The following is a 20,081-nucleotide window of genomic DNA, read 5'->3' on the forward strand; positions in this document are numbered from 1 at the left end:
AGCAACTGCCATGTCCCATGGCTCCCATCAGCCCAGGCTCACTCCCTGTTGCAGCTGTCGCTCACCATGCTGCCCCACCTCCAGCACTCACTTGAGCTTGGGCTTGGGCGTGCTGAGGATGCTCTCCGTCTCCTCCATCTCTGGGCCGCTGTCACTGGGGTTGTACATCTCCAGGCTGTCGTACAGCTCGTCAAGGTCCTCCTCCACCTCTCGGATCTGCTCCCTGGAGACATGCTCCAGGCCAAAGCCAACCTGTGGGCAGGAGACTCCAGACTAGACGGCAGGCCAGGCAACCCGGAGCAGAGACTGCGTATCTCGTGGAAGCCCACGGGAGCGAGTGCTGGAAGAAGCCTCAAGGACCTCCTCCTGCTCTTGACTCTCTCTCTCCAGCCAATGGCATGTTAAGGGTCTAACACCCCACCAATCAGCTGTCGGTCTGACATCTCCCAGAGAACATGGAGAGTCACCCACAGAGCAATGGCCCGGCGAGTCCCGGATCCCGTGTCAGTGGGTGGCTACCACTGGCAGTTCAGGGAAAGTTGCAAGAAACCTCAGAGGCAGATGACAGATTACACTGTCTCTCACAGGCCTGTCTAACACCCAGCTCATGTCTGCTTTAGCCCATGAAGCAGGAGGGTCCCCTACTTAGTTTCATTCACCCCCTGATCCTTTGGTTGTTAGAAGGGTGGAGAGGAGTGGGGTCTAGTGGTCAGAATAGGGAGGCTGGAATTCAGAACTCCTGTGTTCTATCCGCAGCACTGAGACAAATGGGGTCCAGCAGCTGGAGCCAGGGGTAACTGGTAACAGAGGTCAGACTGTCGGAAACGGAGTAGGGGAGGGAGAGGTGGGCTCTGTTCCCAGCACCTGGAGGGAGGTGGTCTGGTGATTAGAGCAAGGGATTGAGAACCTGGCACAGAGGTGATGTGATTTGCCATGAATGACTCAGTGGAGGAGCTAGGACAGAACCCAGAAGTCCTGGCTCCCAGCCCTGCTCTGCTCTAGCCACTAGACTCTACTCCCCTCCCTTCCAACAACAAAAACGAGACAAATCCATTGAAGGACTTGAGCTCTGAGCTCACACTGCCCTTTATTTGGAGGAGGGAGGAGCGGTGATGAGGGATGGCATTTCACCTGATCTGGATCACAGCCCATCCAGCACTCCAGCTACTAACAAGAGACCACTGCAATAGCGAAGGCATTTGCAACAAGACAGAAGGGCTGCACCTACCTCGTCCGACACCTTGAACCTCTTCAGTAACGCCACAAACTTCTGCTTTATATTTGGCTGCTGTGAAGAAACGATGCCATTGACTTGTTACACTGACACCAAGAAAGGGAACAGGAATCGGGGGCCCCAAAGACGGGGCACAGGCCTTTGCCATAGGTGCGACTGAGGGGCCAATGGAAGGAGACTATTGCATCACCCCACAGATCATCCCAGTTACCCTAATCAGGGGGTCTCAGGACAAATTTTTTGGTGGCCTCAGAGTGTGGCCATCAACTCTTGCTGGTGGCCGCTTTCACGCTTCTTCCTAAAATACTTCATTAATTTTAGGAAAAACAAATAAATATGCACATATACACGTCCAAGTCACTGTCATTTATTGCTAGCTAGTAAGACCATTGTGAAAGGTGATATTAACAAACATACAAGTATCACTTTTCACAGCAGACTTACTCAGCCCTGGCAAGCCTGGGGACAAATTAAGCCCTGGATGGGGGCCAGGGGAGGCAGCAGCAGGCTAGAGCCTGAAGCCCCACTGCCGGAGCCTGGAGCCCTGCTGCCAGAGCCTTCCACCTCACCACCCCAAGGCTGAAGCCCAAAGCCTGAGCCCCACCATCCCTGGGAAGGTGGGGAACTCACTGGGTGCCACAGAGGCCACATCTGAGAAACGCTGCCTTAAGTGACAGCTCAAAGTCCACTAGAGTTTTCAAACCTGATGCAGGGCTGGAAGCAGGGAACATGCAGAGTGCAGCACAGCGCTCCCTAGCACCATGCTGATGCACTGGGGTTAGCACCAATCCAGAGGGGAGCACTCCTCCTCCTGAGTCACCCACGTTTCCATGCTGCACCTCCGGCTCATCCTCCAGAGGTCTAGCCCAGAGCAAGCCTGCTTAGCTTGCAGATCGGCCAAGTGCACTGCACAAGATGGCAAGGCTGAAAGCATGTATAGCACCCACATGCAGCTCACAGGCTGTTATCACAGCTAGGTGTTAAAGGAGAGGCATGCAAGGAGCTCTTGTACCTGCCTTCTGAGCAGGGCACGGTGAGAGGCAGCATTACTGGAGACAGGGCAAAGCTTCCCAGCCACAGCTGAGGTCAAACAGCCACGCCAAGATGAGTGACAATGTGGTGGAAAGGGGACAACCTGACAGCTCTGGAGATTGAAGCTGCGTAGCTCCCCCCACACCACAGCAGCGTGTCTGAATCTGCTGAGCCGCGGTCACTTCGAGAGGCGAATGGCTCCTTCTGCCTCACCCCAAGTCCCAGAGCCACCCAGTCCCCCTCGGAAGCTGCTTATTACCAGTTCAGAGACCCTCTTGGCATGAGGCCTCACACCAGACTGGAGCCAGAAGGCGGCCAGCCAGCCAGAGCCCCCTCAGAACACACTCACCCGAGTGATCGCTGAGGCTGAGGCCAGTTTCCTCCTCGTTTTCTTCACCTTCCGGAGATCGTCGTCTTCGTAAAACAAGTCCTTGTGGGGCGGGGAAGACAGCACGTTCAGAGAAATACCTCGCAGCCCCTGGGGCTATGGGAGCCTGGCCACAATACCACAGCTAGCTCCCTTCACCAGGATCTCCCTCATCCCTGGGGCGCAGCAGCCCAGCTCCAGGTAGAAGCCCAGTCATAGGTGACCACTTGGGGCAAACAGCCAAGGGATCAGTGGCCTGGAGTCCACAGTCCTCAGCTAGATCCCAAAGGGAGGCTGCTCTGCAAGGTGTCCGCCTCTCCTCTCCCTTCCCAAAGGGGGATGCTCACAGAACCAGCTCCCAGCCTGGCTTGCTCAGCACCACCTCTGGCTCCCTTTGCCCCCTGAAGGTGCAGGCTGGAAGGGGCAGCCACTTGGCATCCTTTTCCGAGCTTGCTGGGGGCACTCTTCTCTGCTTTGATTCGGCCACTGAAGTACGCAGGGCTGGGGAGGGTTAAAGGCAGAAACTGGGTGGAAACCCTCCCACTGAGGAGAGGTCAGTACTGGAAGAAAGCCTGAACCCATGGAAAGAGGGGTTTGCAAATGAAGGCAGCCAGGCCCAGCCAGCCTATTGCTTGGTAATGCCTTGCAATGGAGCTCTGCCCTGAGCGCTTTGAGGGGGCAGCAGACTGGGGAGAGGGTGGGGGTTACCTGTCCATGTAGGGGATCGTCGCTGCCCTCCTGCTCCGAGGAGAAGCTCTCCTCCTCCTCTTCTGAGTAGTTGTCGATGTCGGGGGACCGATCTGGAAGAGATAGCTGGGGTTAGGCTGGAAGTCCAGCACGGGAGCTTAGCGCTGTCAGCAGGATTCGCATAAGGTCCAGGACACCATATGTCACAGTCTTGCAGGTCAGAGGGTGCTCTGCAGTGCACACTGGTCCTCTAGAGCGGTGCCGTCCAGCCAGGGCCCTAGTCTCTGTATAGCCTGGCCTATGTTACAGATGGGATAGCAGGCAGCCAGCACTGGGCCTCTCCACCATCAGACAAGCACATCCCTTCTCTAGTGGAAAGTACCATAAGTAGCCACAGAGTTGTCAGGACTTGGTTTTAAGGGTGATCCAAAAGAGAAGCTTGCGTCCTTTTTTGGTCACGCACAATATATAGGAGAGAGGCTTTAGTGGCTTGGCTTTCCATTAGAAATTCAGATCTCATCTACCCTCGAAGGTTCTGTGGGTGACTAGAGAACTAGGAGGGCCCCGGCACCATGGGACCCACCGAGGCAGGTCTGCTTGAGAAGGCCTTTGACGCAGACTCTTTCGAAAGCTGGGTTGTGCTGCCGTAATGCTTGGACGCCCTGCTGTGTTGGAGGGTGGGAGAGACACCGGGGGGGCTAGTACCCAAAGGACTTACAGTCTCAACAGGCATGAGGCTGAAGGAAAGCTGGATTAGTGACCGGACTGGGGGGATGGGGAAACCAAGGCATCGAGGAAAGGGTCACATTTGAGTGGCTTAGATCCATAGACTGTAAGGGCAGAAGGGACCATTGTGGTCATCTAGTCTGAGCTCCTGCATAGTGCAGGGAAGCCCTGAGGCCTAGGCCAGGGGTCGGCAACCTATGGCACGCATACCAAAGGCGGCACGCGAGCTGATTTTCAGTGGCACTCATACTGCCCGGGTCCTGGCCACCAGTCCGGGGGGCTCAGCATTTTCATTTAATTTTAAATGAAGCTTCTTAAACATTTAAAAAACACTTATATACTTTACATAGAACAATAGTTTAGGTATATATTATAGACTTAAAAAGAGACCTTCTAAAAATGTTAAAATGTATGACTGACACACGACACCTTAAATTAGAGTGAATAAATGAAGACTCGGCACCGCACTTCTGAAAGGTTGCTGACCCCTGGCCTAGGCTAACGCCTGGCTGAATCTTGGTTTAAGAATCACCAGCGATGGAGAATCCAACACAGCCCACGGCAGGTTGTTCCAATGCTTAATTACCCTCCCTATGAAAAATTTATGCCTATTTCTCGTCTGAATTCATCTAGTTTAACTTCCAGCCACTGGCTTTTGTTAGACGTTTGTGTCTGCCAGACTGAAGGGCCCATTAGCCAATTTCCGTTCCCTGCATGGGTGCTTACAGACCAAGTCACCCCTGAACCTTCTATTTACTAAGTTAAATGGCTTGAGCTCCTGGCGACATGTATCCCCATCCTTTAATTCAGAGTGTAAGGCCTTCCTCCCACAGTAACTCGGGCACTTTGGCACCGAAATTCCAGCGACTTCCAATGAGACTCAAGCTCCTAAGTCGTGTTTGAAAATGGGACTTAGGCACAGTTACCCTAAGGGACTCACCCAAGGTGGCCCAGGGAGTCAAACCCAGGTCTCCTAGGCAAGTGCTAAGCCACCAGGCCAGCCGTCCACTGGATGAACAGCTGGTAGAAAATAAAGTCTGTTGAAGATTCAACCTCTCCCCCCTTCATTTAAGGGATGAGAAAGCTCCCAGGCAGCTTCTCTAGGGTCTCCAAACCTCAGGGAACAGCCATTCCTGATACATCCAAGGTAAATGCAAATGAATCCTTTCCAATACCCTAAGGGAGCAAAAAAACTAGCAAATGCCCAGTCGATCCTCCTCCGCCCCTCTCCTTCAGTCATGTCCAAAGACAGCATCCCCATGGCCCATAGCAGCCCACAGTCCTTCTGATTGCAGCCTTGCCTGCAGCCAATGGCTGGAGAACAGTCGCCCTGTGCATGGTGTGGAGAAGTGTGGAATATGGAGCCGGACCAACATCTGAGATGAGCTGGCCGTGGACTGACTGATGAACTTGGGAACTGGGTGGATTACTGGGATGCAAATAGCTCCCAGCACTCCCTTTGGGACCATCTGGTATTTCCCATCATTTGACAGTCAGTTGTTTGTATCTGGTTAGATTCTTTTGGGGATGGGGAGTTGTCCTTGGATACTATTAAAATAAAATAATTGTTTAAATTCCCACTCAAGGACAAAGATCAGCTGGTGCTGGAGTTTGAGAGAGAGAGGGGATTTCATGGTTCACAATATTTACATTCCTGTTTCCTCACGGAATCTAGCAGAGTAGAACCACCTCTCCCTTTACAGCAAGAAGCCTGGACCCCTCTTTAGTGCCTTTCATTGGAGGCTCTCAAAGCACTTTATAAGCATTAACACACACACACGCACACACAGACTTCCTAGAAGATAGGGCCAAGGGGCATGGCGCACACACCATAAACACTGAGGGGATGTCTCCACTAATATGCTCAGCAGCTAAATAGTAAACCATATTGATATGTATGTTGCCATAAGTATGCTTCAGAGTTAACAGCCCGTTGAGATAAATGAAGTTCCATTTGACAACGCTTGTTTCAGGCTGCCTGCAGACTCAGGCAGACACTACTACATCCCTCACATGTGGAGGGTTTACTTAGCAACCATAAGAGCTGCACAGGTTTGTTTTTAATGAAAGCTAGATAAAGAAGTACAATTCTGTGGCAAGGACTAGATTCAGTCACCACAGAGGAACTCAGGCTCTGTCTATGAGAGACCTGGACTGATTTCTATTTGCCTCAAGATGCCGGACAGGAAAGGGTGCAAATTTCCAGATCAACAGGAGCCCCCGCCCCCAACCAGTGCCCAGGTGCCTTCCCTTGTTGGGTCACAGAGTTGCTGGTAATAAACCCAAATATTAAAATAAATCCAACACAAAGCCTGCATCTCCATCGGTTTCCCTGGCAACCAGATTTACTGCCTAGGCAGCCATCCGCGACAGTATCATAAACGGAAGGATTCCAAGACACAGGGCTAAATATAGCCGTGTTGGAAGGAATTAGCCTCCACTGTCCAAACAAGATCTGATGCGAATGGACGTGGTGGAACTGGGCCCTGAGCAGGGTTTTACCTTCACTCCTGCATATTAAACACATTAAAACCCTAGACCAAATCGCCCTACCGGTAACCAAGAAGGCGTCGATACCCAGCCAGCTGCTGCTCGCACATGGGCTGTGTCACAGAACCACCAGAAACACATGTAGCTGCGCAGGGACAGAATGTAGCTGAAGAGGCTCCAAGTGCTTTCTAAGACACTGCCTCCAACCATGCATACAAAAGACTAGCAGAGCTGTACAATGCAGAACGGAACCAGCAGGCATGTGGCTTTTAGAGCTGGTAGGTTTCAGGGACCAAGAAAAATCTGTTCTCCTTCTGAGACTTAAGTCAAGCTGAGTCTCTGGAGAAAAGTGTTTTTGCCACAGTGTGGAAATGCAGCTCCCTCTGGGGAGGAATGTGTAGCCACACTCTACAACAGCTCAGGACAGGAAGGGAAGAATTTTCAGTCCCAGAGAAAAGGCAGAGCTGGGAAGGAATTTAGGGAGGTGGAACATAATTCCCTGTGGTGGAGTTTGGCCAAGACACTGGCTCCGACACCCCAGTTCTAACAAACAGCAAGTGACTCACTCAGGAACTTTAATGCCCAAGTCAGAACACCGGTTCCATTTCATTTGAAGGAGGCACCACTGCCAGCACAGCGTCCCCTGCCAGGGAGCCACCCACCTCTCTCCCAGCAGGGAGGGGGGCACATGCCCGATGGAGAGGATTGAAAACACCTGCAGCTCACTGTGCCAACTGATAATTAGCAAGCTGTGCACCTGCCTAGTCATGCTGGACCCAGGGCACCCAATGAGCTTCCCCCTCTGGATACCACACGCCCAAGCCCCCCTCATCCCAAACTAGTCCCCTCCTTACCGGACAGTTTTGACTTGAGCCCTTCGTGGTCGATTGGCTGGCTGGACAGAGAGTAGATTTTAATCTCAGCAACGGGCACAGATACGTCCTTCACATTACTGTGGAGTCCAAGCACCAGAGCTCCTTCGCTGGGATGCTGCATGACCTGGGCAGGGCAGACACCATGCGACATGTACTCCCAGCAGGCCCCATGGGAGGCTGCTTAGAATACCGAGCCAGTCACCCCCATTGAGACCATGGCCCCGCATGGGCCATGCAAGGAGGACCCAAGCTGACACAGAACTGAGACAGTTCTGCTGGTCTAGGTATCTCTGGCTAGGTCCCACCCCTGAGCCCAGCGTAGGCACACAGCACTCTGCTTCAGTCAGAGCTGACGAGGGAAGAGGTTACATTTAATCACGTCTTCCCCATGACCATGCCTGGCACCTCCCTCCTCGTCCTCCTCCTTACCTCAGCCATGTTGATAAGCCCAACAGCCAGAGTCTTGTAGCCCAGGATGGTCCGGTTTTTGTATCTCTTCCTTCTCTGCAGCATGATCTGCAGTTTGTTGGCATCTCGCTTCAGGAAGTGGGGATACTGCAAGGGCAAGTGACAGTCAAGAGAGCAGCAATGACAGGGGGCCGCACGAGAGCCCGGTATGTTTGGGGTTCCATGTGGCCCAGTGTGAAGGTGTGGGGAGCAGAGATCCCCTCATCCCGTCCCTCCTCCATGGACAGCAAAGCCTAACGTATCTTTCTCCCAGGCACCAAATAGCAGCTCCCACCCTAGGCACAGTGCTTGGTCTGATCGGTAAAGGCAAGTGGTCAGGCCAAATAGGCTGGTGATTGGAGCTGGTATGACAAAGTCATGGAAGTGGGATCTAAGATCCCGTCCACACCTGTTTGGTGATAAGCCCCCTGGTGGGATCCAGCTTGCAACGTGAGCAGCAGCCAAGGGTCAACAAGACCATACAGCGCACGCATTTACAATTCTCAGAGCTCCTAACTGCCTGTCCTGGGAAACAGGGATTTTTGCAGCACAGCGGACAACCAGGCACAGAGGGTGAGCTGTTCTGTCCGGGGGCAGGGTGGCTGCAGCTCCACTAGCAGGAGAAAGAGGATGGGAAAATCTCACACCACTACCTGCATGAGTAATGTGAGCAGAACAAGCCGGGCTAGGTTTGCAGACAGTAACTAGCACTGCACAGGGAGACCAAACAGAGACAGGAGGAATAGCGTTCTGCCTCCTGTCATGTCTTCCTCCAGGAATCCAAGTGCTTTGCAAACTTTAAGCCTCCTCTCTCTTTGGGAGGCAGATAAGTTATTCCCATCTTACACGTGGCAAAATGGCAACACTGAAAGATGACATTTTCAAAAGCACCGAAGTGATTAAGGAGCCTAAATCGAAAGAAGTCAGATTTGGGCTCCTAAATCACTGTTGAAAATGGGTCTTTAGAGTTTCATTTTTAGAAGTGCCAGTGATTTTACCCTTTAGCCAAGGACAAACTGAGAGAACAGCAGAGCTGGGACCAAAACCCAGGACTGCTGGATTTCAGTTCCTGCTCTACCCCTTAGCTCACACTCCTGCCCAAAACCCAAGAACAGAACCCAGGAGTCCTGCCTGACAGTTCCCTGCCTTCCCATGCCTCACACTGGTTATGCCTTCTTCCTGAAAGAAACCAAGTTAATTTCAGGAAGTGTCTGGAAGCCAGCTGTTGAAAGAGGCAGTGTTCTGGCTGGCCATTCTGAGCATACCGCAGCTTCCAAAAGCTGCTACACCAGAGAGGCTTTAAGGAAGGGATCAGACAGGTCATGAACACCTTGAAATAATCCAGGATGACGAATGTGCTATGCTCAATGTCTGAGCACACCACACAGCTCCAGGACACACAGCCCAGGGCAGTACTTTACCTTCACTGGCAAATGAGGTATGGCAAAAGCTTCATTGCCATTTTGAGTCTGTATTTAGAAAAACAAAAGGAAGATCCAGTGTCCCTCATGAGAAATAACAAGGCTCTCTGTATGCACTCTCTTGGGTGAGTGCAGGGAAGAAAAGGACATTCAGAACTACTCCAAGGACCTGTCCCAGGCCAGGACTGCCTGCAAACACTGCCAGTTGCTAAAAGAGATGGAAACTGCCAAAGGATGTCATTGCAACAGTTTAATTAATCAATTCTTATTACTGGTCACGGTGCATTTTCCTCAGGATTAAAATCATTTGGAAATCCTTTTATGCTGTATTATAAGCAACACTTGGGTGTATTCAAAGAGGGCCGAAAACTGGGGATGTGGGGGAAGCTAGTCTGCTCTGCGCATGTCACTCAGTTTAGGAAGTTATAGTAGGCTAGTCAGTTTCACTCTGTGATCATATACCTGGCTCATATACTCTAGGGATGCTGGTCGATTCCCAGCGCCATAACAAGGGCGAGGTGAGCAAGGCACTTGCCTCAGGTGCACAAAGGGGAGGGGCACAAGGGCTCACCTCCTTCTCCGCCCCGGAGCATGGAGAAGCAACCGGCAGCACGCTCAGGCCCAGGGAGGTGGAGGCGGAGCGGGGAGCACAGGGTTGGCTCTAACTTTTTTGCTGCTGCCTCAAGCCAAAAAAAAGCAAGGTGGGGGCAGCACTGCCGCGGTGCGGCTGAAGGAGCGAGGCGCGAGGGGGGGAGTAGTCAGAGGAGCGGGGGGGGGGCGCAGCATGGCCACAGCGCGCCCAGAGGAGCCAAGGGGTGGGCATGGCCGGAGGAGCCAAGGGGGGGTGGCGAGGCCAGAGGAGCGAGGGGGGGCGCAGTATGGCCACAGTGTGGCCGGAAGAGCCAAGGGGGGCGGCGGCACAGCTGGAGGAGCCAAGGGAGGGCACGGTTGGAGGAGCATGGAGGGGGGCGCAGCATGGCCGCGGTGCTCCCGGAGGAGCCAAGGGTGGGCAAGGCTGGAGGAGCGTGGAGGGGGGGCACAGCATGGCTGCGGTGTGCCTGGAGGAGCCAAGGGTGAGGGGAGAGTGGCCAGAGGAGCCAAGGGTGGGGTGGCGCGGCCAGAGGAGCGGGGGCAGGCAGGCACAATTTTATATTCTTGCCTTAGGCGCAAAAATAGCTAGTTACCGCTCTGTCAATTCTCCACATGAAAGGGGAAGGGTCACATCTAAAAAGATACAAAGCGTATCAGGAAAACACAAGAGTCCCATGGTACAAGGCTGACATTTGGGGCCTGCTTCTCTGCTGCCAAGATCTTACAAAGGTGGAGGGAGTTGTCAAAGGGGTCAAGCAGCAGGGATGAAACATGGCAAGCTGCGTGGAGAGCACAGTTGTAAGCCATTTTTGGCATTGCTACCTCACTCAATCTAGGTACTTGTACGGTTCCAGCATTGGAATATCTGAACCCTCCATCATTAATGGCATGGCAGGGTTGCCTACAGTATCACAGGAATGGACTCAACGACCCAGGAAGTCCAGTCCCATCCTGTACATTCCTAAGAAAGCTCCCATTTTACAGATGGGGAAACTAAGGTATAGAGACGGTAAAGGACCTGCCCAAGGTCACACCAGGCATATAATTTTTGTCTCCTGTCCAACTGTTAGACTGGCAGAGGGCAGGCAAGGGGAATGTCACACAGGAGATGATGGAATTGTCATTGCTTGGAGCTTTCAAGGAAACCTGGTGTTATTAAGTGCAACTGTGGCTGTTCAGCTTGCCACTTCCAAGAGCTTTGTAGCCCTGTGGGCATTAGGGACTCTGGAAGGCCCCTCTAGCCAAAGTTTCTCTCTAAAAACCAAGGCAGCCTATGTCTACACTACCGCAGTAAGTCGACCTATGCTACGCAACTCCAGCTATGTGATCGCGGGGTCACTTATCTTACTCTTCTCGTTGGGGTCAGAGTACAGGGGCTAACTAGAGAGCGATCCACAGTCGATTTGGCAGGTCTTTACTAGATCCGCTAAATCGACTGCCGGTGGATCGATCTCAAAGTATGGATCCCCGCTGTAGTGTAGACCTGCCCTCAGGTACACTGGAAGAGACATAACCTTAACCTGGTGCCACACGGGAGTTCCCACCTGTGAAGGAAAAGGCCTCTCCAGTTCAGTGCCCCGCACGGCTGCGCACACTCACCTGTAGTGAGAAGGTCAGCTGAAGCTCTGTTTCTACAAGTCCGCTGATCGGCAGGACAATCTCATTGGATCTCAGGATTCTCTTTGAGCCCTGCAACCAACACAGAGTGGACAGTGTTGCATGTTCACCTGCGTTCGGGATCAGGACAGGTAGAGAGTAGTGGCCAAATCAGCACCAGTAGGGCAACCTTGCCCAGTAGTGCCCCCCATCAACCTGAGCCAACCCCACCCTGGAGAGCCCAACTACAGGGAGAGAAGGTATTGCAGCCTCCTGCTCATGCTGATCCTTAGCCATAGCTGTGAAGGGGGTTTGGGGGGCGAGGACAGGATTGAAATCCACCCTTCATCTTCTGTCCCAGAGGCCAGTTCTCCAACGCACTGCCTGGCAGATCTCCAAAGGAAGTGCCAACACCACACCTGCACACGCCCTGTAAGAAGCAGGAATCCCCCTGCTGCTGTTTCACTTTCAGCACCACTTTAAATCCTCCACACCCCCACCCCCCACCCCCGTTACCAAGCTCTGGATCCAGCGGCAGGCAGAGAGCTCCCGGAGACAGACCCAGACAAAAGGAGTGCTCGTGCTGTAGGAATAACATTGGCATTTTCCAAATGCCTGTTATCTGAGATCTCCTTGCACTTACCCAGCCCCCCTGCCCCCACAGCATCTGGGCACCTCAACAATCTTTAGTGGGAGCTAGGGAAGGATTATCTCTGCTGCCCAAATGGGGAACTAAGGCACAGAGCCCAAGGTCTCTCACACAGTCTGTTGGAGGAGGGAATTGAGTCCAGGTCTCCCAGTCACACACTACAGTGGCAGAGCCAGGAATAATACCCAGTATCTCCTGCTCTAGCCACTCCTCCCCAGAGCACACAGACCCACTGGGTGGCAGAGCCTCACCTTTAAAGCCCCTGGCATGTTGTTACTATGCCCACAGGAATCCCAACTCCAACTGCTCCCTGCTCTTACCACAGACAGTGGAAGACTTTGGATACATATGGCATGTCCCCCTCTGGGAGCTGATCCACACAGCAAAATAGACTCTTATCCCTAGCAGAGAAAGACCGCACGAGAGCCAATGGCTGAAAGCTGAAGCTAGAAAAATTCAAACTGAAACAAGGCACCAAGATTTAACAGTGTGGGTGATTAACCATTGGCACAAACTGCCAAGGGAACGGTGGGTGGAAGGAGGGATTCCCCATCTCTCAGTGTCTCCAAATTCAGCCTGGCTGTATTTCATCAAACACACATGTCTGGGCTGAGTGCAGGGGGAACGGGTTCTCGGCCTGGGCCATCCAGTAGGTCAGATCGGATGATTAGGGCCATACCAAATTCATGGCCACGAAATATGTGCCACGGACCATGAAATCTGGTCTACCCCCGTGAAATCTCGTCTTTTGTGTGCTTTTACCCTACACTATATAGATTTCACAGGGGAAACCAGCGTTTCTCAAATTGGGGGTCCTGACATAGAAGGGAATTGCAAGGGGTTGGCAAGGTTATTTTAGGGGGAGTTGCCACCCTTACTGCCTTCGGAGCTGGGCGGCAGGAGAGTGGTGGCTGTTGGCCGGCTCTGAAGACAGCACCCTGCCAGGGTGGCAATGCTGTACCATGCCACCCTTACTTCTGCGCTGCTCCTGATGGCAGCGCTGCCTTCAGAGCCAGGCTTCTGGCCAGCTGCCGCCACTCTCCAGCTACCCAGCTCTGAATGAAGCGGCATCGCCTGCAGCAGCACAAAAGTAAGGGTAGCAGTACCACAAACCTCCCTACGATAACCTTGTGACATCCCACCCCCCACAACTCCTTTTTGGGTCAGGACCCCTACAATTACAACACCGTGAAATTTCACATTTAAATAGACCAAATCATGATATTTACAAATTTTTAAAATCCTATGACCGTGAAATTGACCAAAATGGACTGCGAATTTGGTAGGACCCTATGGATGATCTAATGGGCCCTTCCGGCCTTCCCATCACTGAATCTCTTATCAGCTTATATAGTTATAGCTTTAGTGTTAGAGGCCTGTGCTTTTGTTGCCGAGGGTTAGAAGATCTATCCCCACTGATAACCTGTAGTGGGAGTCAGGCCAATGCTGCCTAAAATGAGCAACAATAGGAGCTCCCAGACTCATTGGACCCACGGCCCGTCTAGCTCAGAACCCCACCTCTGAGAGTGGCCAGCACTAGGTGCTGCAAAGACAGATGCACAAACCCTGAAGCAGGCAGGCAGTGCTAATCAAATCTGCTCGTGACCTTAGTAGAGGGGCCCTTAGGTGAGGCCCTCTAAGTGCTGTCTAGATGTTCAAGGCCATGCTCATCAAAGAAAGTCCTAAGCGGAGACCCGCCATGCACCTCGCATCTCACCGGGCACCGGCACATTTGGCAGCCTTGTCACACCTCAGCTGACACCCTTAGACCGAAAAGAAGGTGCACTGAGTTGCAAACCAGGAGACCATGAGTTTGAGGCTTCCCGCTTCCATGGACTGCTATTAATATTTCTGCAGGCTGCCTATGCTGCTATCTGGGAAAGAGAAGCCAGGTCTCTAATAGGACAGATCCAGATCTTGTCCCCCTGAGCCACATGGCTTTTCAGAGCGAATATGCCAGGTGTGGGCTCTTGGCTCTGCTGTCAGGAACCACCGCTCAAGCCATCAGACCCCACACTGCACCCAGAGCCAGGAATCCCCATACCCACAGTGCTTCCTCACTGAGGGTAGGCAGGATTTGCATCAAATTCACACAAACATTTTCAAGCTGAGGTTTACGCTTATATGCTAATTAGCTCATTAAATATTTGCATGTGTACCCCACAAGAGAATGGCCTCAGACTCGGCAGTGATGCGAGTGCCCCTGAGGTCAGAGTTCTTCTGAAAGTTCTTCACTGGCTCTCGAAGGCAGCGGTGTTGTGGGGGAAGTGTCACTCGGCCTCCGGCACTTGCAATCAAACAGGCTACTTTGCTCCGACCTGCTGCATGTTGTGATCCACGCTGCTAAATGGCTGCTGCGTGCTGCAGAGGTGGCTGCATCTCAACAGGGACAGAGCGAGCTATATATAGTCCCTAAAGCACTTTGAAATTCTTCTGCATGAAACCCTAATAAACTCAAGTTATTAACAATGAGGAACATGATAAGGAAACAGCAGGAAGCAGACAGCAATAAAAGGAAACGCTCTCTCGGTAACAGCTCTCCTTAGACTGGACACGAAATACTGGTTTAAACCCCCTGAGCACTGGTTGGTAAGGACTTATGGTGAGGTGTGGAGGCCGGGGGGGAGGGGGGGGCTGGGGTTTGCTATGATGTGGGATCATTTGTACAGTCTATGGAAACCCCGGAGGGGAAGGATTAAAACCCCCAGCAGTCAAGTCAGTAATAAAAGCACATCATCTCAGCTGTAACTAATTCACCCTGGGATAAATTTTTAATTAAATGCATAGGGCTTTCTGGTAGAAGTGAGGATGGAGCGGGTCATCCCCCCACCCCTGTGATTAGACAAATGAGCTCTTTGCCTTACACAGGAAATGTGGACTGAAGAGTTCCCTGGTCCAAAGGGAGCTGCTGGAAAAGTCCCTGATGCAGTGCTGGGTTGTCCCAGCACTGGCAGTGCTCTTTGGTGGGCCACTGCTGTCTCTAGGTCTCTCTCCAAATCACTGCTAGGCTGCCTGAGGAAAGACCAGTTCCTTCTTCATAGTCATACTAGTTACATTTGCTAGATTAGCCCCATCTGCTCCCAGCAGCGCCGCGTGGCTTCCACTTCGGTTATGGTTAGTAATCCTGTTTATTGCAGTAGTGCCGAAAGGCCAGCCAAGAATGGGGCACCACAGTGCTAGGCGCTGTACAGAGTAGCAGATGGTCCCTGCCTTGAAGAGCTGACAGTCTAAACAGACCAAACAAAGGGTGAAGGGATGTAACTCACAAGCAGAGTGAACTGGGACACTGAAGGGAAGGGGTCACGGGGCAGGGAAGAACAGGGGAGAAGGGGCAGATGTGGAGTGGAGTAGAGGTGAAGATACTGTAAAGGAGGGAGAGAGTTGAGCAAATCTCTAAGGCTTTGCCCCATCTCATGGGATGTTTCTTAGGAGAGACTATTTCCCAGTCCAGCAGATCTGACCATTAGGAAGTTTATTGCTCCTAGGAAGAGACCACAGAACTGGGATCAGCAACTCCATTTCCAATCCTTGCTCTTCCCAGACTTTTTCTTGCCATCTCTGTGCATCCATGGGAGGCGGGGGATGGTATTCCTGGGGCAGGCTGTGAGAGCTAATGTTTGCAAAGAACTTGGAAGATGAAAAAACAGAAAAAAAATATATATTTGCACTTACCTGAAAATTCCCTTTTACTGAGCAACAAGGTCCCCACATCCATTACAATGGGTACTTCCATCTGCTTGCAGAACCAGGCCTGACAGTCACTGGCAGCAGGGGAATGCCCCACTACATGAAGTCTCCTGCAGCCAAGAACTTTCACAGCCAGGATCATTCAGACCTAGTTTCCTAAATTACAGACTGCGATTCATGTACTTTGGGGAAAAAGCACAATTTCTCCTATTTCAGAGCATGGGAAATTTCAGTGACAACAAATCCAAATCCTTGGATGTCAATTTCCATCTCTAGCCTGGATGATTCATTCATTTGTCTCCTGGGTGGGCTGGATCTGTGGACCTTATTACTTGAAGAAGAGAACTTTTCAGGTAAGCAAGGATACATGTTCTTATACTTCTTCATGGTAAGACTATGATGGACTTTCCAAGCACCAGATCTGCTGTTTTTTCAGAGCAGCATGCCCCCAGAGTGGGAAGCAGGATCATTCTTTAAGTAAAGACATTGAAAACATGGTAGATTATAACTCCTCCATCTTCCCCTGAGCACTAAGGGATGGAGAAGGCTTTTCGCACTGGCTAAGATGCAGAAGTTGGCAAACTTACATATTGATGACCATGTGGCTGTCCAGCCAGTCTCAATACAGGAGCAGGGTTGGTGCAACCACTAGGCAGACTAGGCTGTTGCCTAGGGCACCAAGTGGTTGGAGGCACCAAAAAGTGGTGCCCCCCCAATTTTTTTTTAAACAGAGGAGAACAAGGGGGCTGCTGCTACTCCCTGCCTCCCAGCTCCAGAGGGGCCACCCACGGAGTGGGGAAGGGGAGGGTGGTCTAGCACTAGCAGCTGTGCCGTCTTCCCCGGGCCGTGGGCTGAGCCAGGCTCCCTGTCGCCCCCAGGGCTCTCAGCAGTGGCAGCGGCAGCAGGCTCAGGCATGGAGGAGAGGCTGGTTGCCTGTGCCACCGCTGAGAGCCCCAGGGCGGCGGGGAGCCTGGCTTGGCCCGCAGCGCAGGGAAGAAGGCACAGCTGTGCCCTGCTCTTCGGGCAGAGAAGCTGGGTGTCTATTCCGCCTGCAAAGTACCTAGCTGGCCCGCGGGGAGCCGCAGGGGCCCACGGAGCACCAAGGGGTGGGCAGGTCCAGCTCCTGGCCTGGCGAATGGTGTATGTGGGAGCAACCTGGGCACCCCTCCCCCAACCAGCGCCACCCCCTCTAACACCCACTGACCAGTTGCCTTCTCTCCTGTGCACTCCCTGCCCCAGCAACCCACCCTGTCCTGCCACTTTCGCCTCTGGGCAACCTCCACCCGGTAACCCCCCGAGCCAGCCATGGTAACCTTCACCCCTGCATCAACCTCAGGACCTCCCCCCACCACCATCTGCCATCTCCCTCCTGTCCACTCCTCCCTTGTGCAAACCCATCCCTGCCACCTTCACCCCCCTACAACAACCCTGGGCACAAACACTCTCCCCCCACCTGCCAGCCCCTCTTGCTCATTTCTCCCTTGTGCCACTCCCTCCCTCCCACTGCACCCCCTGCAACGAGCCCTTTCTGCCTCTGTGCAATCTCTTCCCAGTCACTACACCCCGTCCCCTCCACCTCTTGGCCACCTTCACCCCCACCAACAATCCCGTGCACCCACCTCTCTGCCACCTTCACCCCCTGGGAGAGCCCCCATACGACCTCTCTCTTTGCAGCTCCTCTCCCCTCCCCGTGCCCCCTACACTTTGTGAACATCTGGGCCGCTGAGGAGGAACTTGGCCATAGGAAGGTGGGGGCTGGACATCGGAGTGGGGGGGGTGAAGGTGGAAGTTTCGCATAGGGCGCAAAATATCCTTGCACCGGCCCTGTACCGGAGACATCGCTACTCTGCCATCTGACCTTCTGCGCTCCTAGAGACTGGATTTGGATGCTTACCCGAAGGAGGACTATTTCTTCAATTTATGTAGGAAATGAAATGACTTCTCTACATTAAAAGAACAATACAGGATCTCATTAGAGAAAGCTCCCGACTTCAAACACCGAGAAGCCTTCTCTTTTGGACAGGAAGTATGACACCACCTCCACAGGGGTTCAGTCTGAGTAGTGCTGTCAGGAGCAGAGTAAGGATCCAAGGTCATGCTCTATGACCTTGCAGGTTGGAATAAAGCTGATGCTCTAAGGAAGCATTTAATATTGGGATTTGCACAGAACGTCCTTTTCTTGAACATACTGAGAACATTACACTGCAGAGACTTGATCTTTTTGCTTGGCCACTCTGATACACTTGCAATAACGCCCTCAGGGAGGTTCTCAAGGTTACATTTCACCAGGTTAGCATGGCAGTTAAACCAGGGACATTGCACCCAGCCAGCAGAATACATTCTGTTTGCTGAGCTCTCCTTCGCAGTGCCTGGGGGCAACTGGAGGGAGGAATAGCTCAGTGGTTTGAGCATAGGCTTGCTAAACCGAGGATTGTGAGTTCAGTCCTTGAGGGGGCCACTTAGGGATCTGTGGCAAAAATCAGTATTTGGTCCTGCTAGTGAAGGCAGGGGGCTGGACCTGATGACCTTTCGAGGTCTCTTCCAGTTCTAGGAGATTGGTATATCTCCAATTATTATTATTATTATATCACTTCAGCCTGTATTCCTCTCAACCTGTCTGGTCACAGATGGGGGATTGGTCTTGCAAAGCAGACCTCCTTTTTGAGCTAAAGACAAGTGACGATTCAACACTCAGTTAATCAGGCCCGAGTGCCATTGGCTCTTCAGCCGGAAAGGCATAAAACAGTATCACCGCCTCTATCTCCCCACTAGTTTTTGTACTGCACTGAGGAGCAATGATATAGGCAGAAAAACAAAGGAGGGACCTCATCCAGTTCTGCAAGATGTCATTCATCATCATACATCCCGATACAGAGAGGCTGCAGGACACTTTATTTACAGTTTCCAGATTCAAGACAGTTGATCACCAGCCCACCAAATTGGTTTACAACTAGATATTTCTGGGTGTAGGAGTTACTCTGCTAATCCAACTTCTGCTGCGGAAGTCTTGGTGTTCATCTCCCCCTGGGTGGGCAACGTACATAGAGATAGCCAACGTTGCTCTGCCCAGGACAGGGAGAGTTTCTCTCTGGAGAAAAGCTGATTGTGTTTTTCCTAGTGTGTATAAAAACCCGATCAGACACGCTGTCACGACCAGAACAGGTCTGTTATCCATGGAAGCTCTGAGATCTCAATGAATCACTCTGGTCCAGCTGGTAGATGCGGTTCTCTCATTCTGGTTCTCATTCTCTGAGCCAAATGAGGAAGATTCCTTAAAAAAACCTGATTCTCTGCATTCTCCAGTGTTGGGAGTGGGGAGAAGAATATACAACTGGAGCTAGATCTCTGCCACTGGATGTGACAGGGCAAGATGTGGAGGCGATACCCAGAATTACTACATAGAAATCACAGAAAGCCAGGATCACTGAAGCATGCCTGTCTAGGAGATCACAATTCTGCATCGGCTCCAGTAGGACTTCGATAATTTCTCTGGGACACCATTTGTTTTCCATTATGGCCATCTTCTTCTGAGAGGAGACCTCATCCCTGCTAGTATTGGTCCCAAACCCGAGCCAATGATCGACTTTCCAGGCACCATGTGTCTGTGTTTGTCCTGAAGCCAAGCTACTCCAGGAACCATACTACTCAAGTGTTTGCTTCAGCTTTCCCTCTGTACAGAACCCGATCAGAAACATTGTCTAGGAAAAGATTAAGTGAATTTCCTTCTTCCCTAAAGCCAAATATTACTGCTGCCATGATCCTGGAGAGGGACCCTGGAAGCATGTGTCAGAGCAAAAGGCAAAGGCTGCCATCCATCTGCAAAACATGAGAATTGTCTGGGGATGGGAAAATGGGAATGCTCTGAAGTCAAGCCTCCTTCAGGAGCTTATTTAGTTATTTCAGACAGTGCCCTGCTCTGCTTATTTGGGGTTTCCCTCAGCAGAGCTCAGCAACAGGGAGGAGTCAGGGTGGCCACTGGGGAGGCAGAGAAAACTGGAGGGGGTGCTGCAGCCGGTGACTCTCAGACTGGTCTGTCCCCAGCTGAAGCAGGCTGGCATATCCACTGGAATGGCTCTGCAGACCGTAGCATGTAGAAGAATGCACGTGTAGAAGATGTGCTTTTTAAAGGCCATCCTGAACAATTCCTCTTCCCTATTGGCATTTACAATCCCCGCCGGAAGCACTGTGCGTCTCCCATTTCCTCCATTCGTTTTTTTCTGATTTTCACAAAATCAAAGGGTTCTGTCCACAGATGCCTAGAACACTCCCTGGAATTTTG

General features: G+C 52.1%; 1 protein-coding gene across 2 annotated transcripts in view; it reads right to left on the reverse strand.

The window, feature by feature from the left end:
• Nucleotides 1–20,081, reverse strand: part of PACS1 (phosphofurin acidic cluster sorting protein 1) — a 104,277-nt gene that overhangs the window by 27,403 nt on the left and 56,793 nt on the right. Inside the window, exons 3-9 of one of the 2 annotated variants that reach the window (XM_050959180.1) lie at nt 11,470–11,559; nt 7,841–7,966; nt 7,391–7,535; nt 3,342–3,433; nt 2,616–2,696; nt 1,229–1,285; nt 92–252 (exon numbers count right to left, since the gene is read on the reverse strand). In XM_050959180.1, coding sequence (XP_050815137.1) covers nt 92–252; nt 1,229–1,285; nt 2,616–2,696; nt 3,342–3,433; nt 7,391–7,535; nt 7,841–7,966; nt 11,470–11,559 — 752 coding nt within the window. Of the gene's footprint in view, nt 1–91; nt 253–1,228; nt 1,289–2,615; nt 2,697–3,341; nt 3,434–7,390; nt 7,536–7,840; nt 7,967–11,469; nt 11,560–20,081 lie in introns of both variants that reach the window. The other variant, XM_050959179.1, reaches the window with a different exon arrangement.

Source organism: Gopherus flavomarginatus, chromosome 6 (genome assembly GCF_025201925.1).
Source record: "Gopherus flavomarginatus isolate rGopFla2 chromosome 6, rGopFla2.mat.asm, whole genome shotgun sequence".
Taxonomy (NCBI): domain Eukaryota; kingdom Metazoa; phylum Chordata; order Testudines; family Testudinidae; genus Gopherus; species Gopherus flavomarginatus.